This window comes from Anastrepha ludens, chromosome 4, assembly GCF_028408465.1.
Source record: "Anastrepha ludens isolate Willacy chromosome 4, idAnaLude1.1, whole genome shotgun sequence".
Classification (NCBI taxonomy): domain Eukaryota; kingdom Metazoa; phylum Arthropoda; class Insecta; order Diptera; family Tephritidae; genus Anastrepha; species Anastrepha ludens.
In genome coordinates this window covers 16111702-16116259 of record NC_071500.1, presented here as the reverse complement: position 1 = coordinate 16116259, position 4558 = coordinate 16111702, and the positions used below count along the sequence as shown (strand labels likewise).

The 4558-nt window shown below is 34.0% G+C and overlaps 1 protein-coding gene across 1 annotated transcript; it reads left to right on the top strand.

Annotated features, from left to right (window-relative positions):
- The first annotated feature begins 1870 nt into the window (after positions 1 to 1870).
- On the top strand, positions 1871 to 4183 carry LOC128862356 (uncharacterized). The gene has a single exon (XM_054100928.1). The coding sequence runs from the start codon at positions 1963 to 1965 to the stop codon at positions 2707 to 2709; it is 747 nt and encodes a 248-aa protein (XP_053956903.1). The 5' UTR covers positions 1871 to 1962; the 3' UTR covers positions 2710 to 4183.
- Positions 4184 to 4558: the final 375 nt, after the last annotated feature.

Below are 4558 nucleotides of genomic sequence, written 5' to 3'. Positions count from 1 at the left end.
AATCGCAACTTAATATCAGGGACAGAAATAGCGGCATCCCAAGCGTCAGGCTGAATCAGGAAGTAATTTTCAAATCTTTTAAGCAAAGCTTCATGAATTTTTTTGCTACTTTCGGTTAAATACTTAAAACTTTTATGCTCCAAACGACGCATTTTTATTCTTAAGGACACTATAGTGGGTATGAAATAACCAAAATACATGGTCTTTTCACCCTGAAGGAAGTCGATTGCTTCTGCAATAGGTCTCATAAGCTTTACGTATTCCTCTAAGTACTCAAGCTCACCACTGAGAATGGTAGGAATTTTTAAACGGAAACACAATTCCGCTAAATTGGTTTTGTGCTCCAATAACTTATTTACGGAATCATAAAGCGAGTTCCACCTTGTTATGCATGGAGTTATTAAATTCGCATTCATCACTCCATTAACTATTTCTGCAGATTTCGGTCTATTGCATTTATTCCAAAGTTGTGTGCATCTGTGCAGTAAGAAAATATGTAAATATAAAAAATTTCAATTAAATTGAAGGATTTTTTGCCTTTGGAAAGATCTTTTGTGAATATCTTTTATATCCTGACTTGAAGAATTCATAATTTTGTTGAAATCGGTTGAAGCCAAAAGATTTAGAGTGTGGCTCGCACAAGGAAAATGTTTCGACAGACGTGGAGTTACAGATCGAAATTGAGGACCTGAAACAATTGTCGAGTCATCTGAATCGGAGTCAGTGTAAGTTTCCTCATCACTGTCATGTTCATTTATAGATCCTAAATCATTGTAAATCATTAATTCAATATATTGACTGGGAATAAATACGTGTATCTGATATATATATTTTACATAAATGATTGAATTTCGTGATGAGAGTGTATTACATTTTGACTTCCCATAAACAGTAAATATTATACTGATAATGCAAATCAAATTATATTAATATATCAGTATTTTTACTGCAATTTTTTCAGTAATCAGTAAAAAAATATTTTTACTGCAATTTTTTTCAGTAATCAGTAAAAAAATATTTTTACTGTAATTTTTTTCAGTAATCAGTAAAAAAATATTTTTACTGCAATTTTTTTCAGTAATGAGTAAAAAAATATTTTTACTGCAATTTTTTTTCAGTAATCAGTAAAAAAATATTTTTACTGCAATTTTTTTTCAGTAATCAGTAAAAAAATATTTTTACTGCAATTTTTTTCAGTAATCAGTAAAAGTGTACTGGTAATGCAAATTTTTTTCAGTAATCAATAAAAGTTTACTGCTTACTGCTATTTGTAATGCAGTAAATTTATAATGCAGTGTGCCCACCTATGGTCGTACAGTATCGATACATTAAAGTTTATGCTCGTTGTCCAGGTGACATATCTTTGCGGTTTTTTGTTTATTCCATTCAGTTGTGACAGGGTGTTAACAATCGAAGTCAACAAAAAGAAAATTCGGTACATTTTCCAATTCTTTGATAAAGACAAAATGCAAGCCAGGCGGCTGAAATTGTGATGGGGTTTATGATGCCGGCACTGTATTAGCTAATTACGTGCAATTTTGGTTTCATCGATTCCGTTCAGGTATTTTTGATGTTAAAGATGCCCCTCGCACTGGTAGGTCCCTCGTCGAAAATGTTGATAAAATCAAAGAAATAATCGAAGTTGACCGGCATGTTAATAGTCATAGCATCATCCAGAGCTAAAGAGAACGGATATTTAAAAACCAGATATCAAGGGATATGCGAATATAGTTGTATTAGCACTTTTAAAGGCCTGATTTTAATTCATGAATATTAATTCAATGTAAATGAAATATTGAGTTGTGCAAAAACTCTTTCAAACGAGATGGCATCACCGTCACGAATGCAACCATACAAACGCGGTGTGACAGGTGTCAGTGTATAGCAACAATCCACCACTCCCAATAAAAAAATACCAACAGTGCTTGTACCAAAACAATTCTCTCGTTCGCAATCAAAAGTATGCAAAAATCCTCACATATAGTGCGCCAGGATTCGGAAGAAAGATTGCCAACTACTCATTACAAAGTAATTGTTCCAACAATGAAGCGACGTACATTGGCTGGGACCTTTGGTGTTGGTGTGTTTGTGATCGCGTTCGCTGCAATTGTCATCTCGTTCGCCACACCCAATTGGTTGGCAAGTGATGACCGTATAACGGGTGCAAAATTGGAACGTCTGGGGCTGTGGGTGCACTGTTTTCGGTCTTTACCTGATGTAAATGACGATAGCCAACGTCGGTTCTTCGTGGGATGTCGATGGGTTTATGATCCCTTCACAACGGGCTATGACGAGATTCGAGGCTTTCTACTGCCCGCATTCATGATTGCAACACAATTCTTCTATACACTCGCATTTATTGGAGCGCTAGTATCGTGCGTAGGAGTTTTGGTCTTCTTCCTCTGCGCTGGACCGGACCAGAAATACTTTGTAACACTTATCAAATTAATAGGGTATGTAATGTTGGGTACAGGGGTGTGCGCCGCTATAGCAGTCATCGTTTTTGCATGCTTTGGTAACCGTAACGGCTGGATGCCGGAGCATGCCAACAATTGGTTCAGTTGGTCATTCGTACTAGCTTGCGTTGGAGCGATATTCTCTTTGGTTACAGCAATACTCTTTTTGACCGAGCAGAATGTACAAGCGAAAAAACGCATGCAATTTAAGGAATCCCAAACGCGTTTTGAGTTGATGCAAGGTAAAGCCTAGTTATGGCGTGACCTTTCGACGGAAGAGCTCACACTGCTGGAACGTAAATATAATCGCAAGAGAAAATATTTGGGGTTAGAAGCGCAGCGGTGCAAAAGTGGCGCTGCCCTATAAATAGCAAGTGTGTTCAAGCATAAAGCGTAAATAGACATAGAATTAAAAAGAACTACTTTTCGTTTAGTTTGCCTATTCGAAGTTAAAGTAAACGACCAGTTTTAGAGTTAAATCGGGAAAAATAGTCTTAAGTTTATGCAATTTCGTAAAAGGGTTAAATCACATGCATATACATTGTACATACATAATGAATTCACATAATTCAGCACAAAAAATGCCAAGAAACGCAGTTGGTACTTATGACATGCATTTACATATTTATATACATACAGCATTTTTGTAGTCATTTAAGACTGTCTTAAAGCAAAACCATTGCATTTGTGTCCAACAACGAATTTTCATTAGAATCTCAAGCTTTACGCATATATTAGATACTTGAGCACGTATTTTTGAAAAGTAATACTAAGCGTAAAAACTGCAAAAAATTAATTACAAATATTGCTGCTATTTTGGTATTTTCTAAGCATCACACAGCTGCTTGTGTTGGTTTGTGAATCGTTAGCACTATGTGCACTTTGAAAGGTTACTTCTTAAATTGATGTATGCATAAATTATTTAAAGAATCTCAAACTACTTAGTTTACACCACTTTGTCTCTAAAGCTAACTCCGTCCATTTAATCTTTTGTGAAAAATATTCAATTAAAATGTGCCTTAAGTAAAATCGTTAGCTATAGTATATATGCATAAGTAAACCTCGAACTAAAGGCATTTAATTATGAACTACACGCAAATTGAATGCATATTTTCTGCTACAAAAATTGCATAAACTTTCGCTTTGTATTCACACCACCTATTCATAAGTAAATACAAACATACATATGTATAAGGAAATAATACTAAAACAAAACAGTTGAATGAGCACAAGATTTGCATGTTTATTGTAAAAAAGATTTACAACACAAAGATTGTTGAAACATTGAAGACGCACATTAACGGTACATTATATAATTGTTAAATATTTTTTTTTATTACCTTGTGCATCTAAGTAGTAGTGCCTTAGGAAGACAATATTGTACAAATCTACAAAAATATTCAAAGCATTAGTATGTAAACAATACAACAATGTTAAACGATTTACATTTAATATAATAATAATTAACATTCCATTAGATATTTTCAAAAATACAAACACATGTTTTGCAAAGTATTATTCAAATATATATCCGTCCATTTACACAAATTACAATTGCTGCTAAAATTTACCTTGTGTCGTCTCGTAATCACACGAAATTTTACCATTATATTTTATACATAGTTATATGAGCTCATACAAATACGAGTATATACGCATACGATATCTTTACACCGTTGTTTGTATATTTCACTATCATTCGAAAATTAATAAAAATCTCAACACAACTTTTTTTTATTTCTAATAGAACCGTAACATATTCAAATTTCCCACACTAAAAATAAGTGCTTCTGAGTTTTGGGAGTTATTTCTCAAGCTTTATGCCAGCTGTGTTAGTTGTTTGTGGGAATTTTTCAAACTGCTTGGGATAATAACGGCTTTATAGAAAATTATTCTCATTGCGCGCATATGGTATGTACATACATACGGGGGAAATCGTATGAATATTTATATAAATACAAACAGTCATTTGGCTACTTGGGGGACTATCGAATTACTTTACACGGCCAAACAAATTATCATCTAAACACAGGGAATGATGTTAAGCATGGAGTTTGATGAATCCAGCCGTTAATCATCCGGAGAGCCTATGTATGCATTCC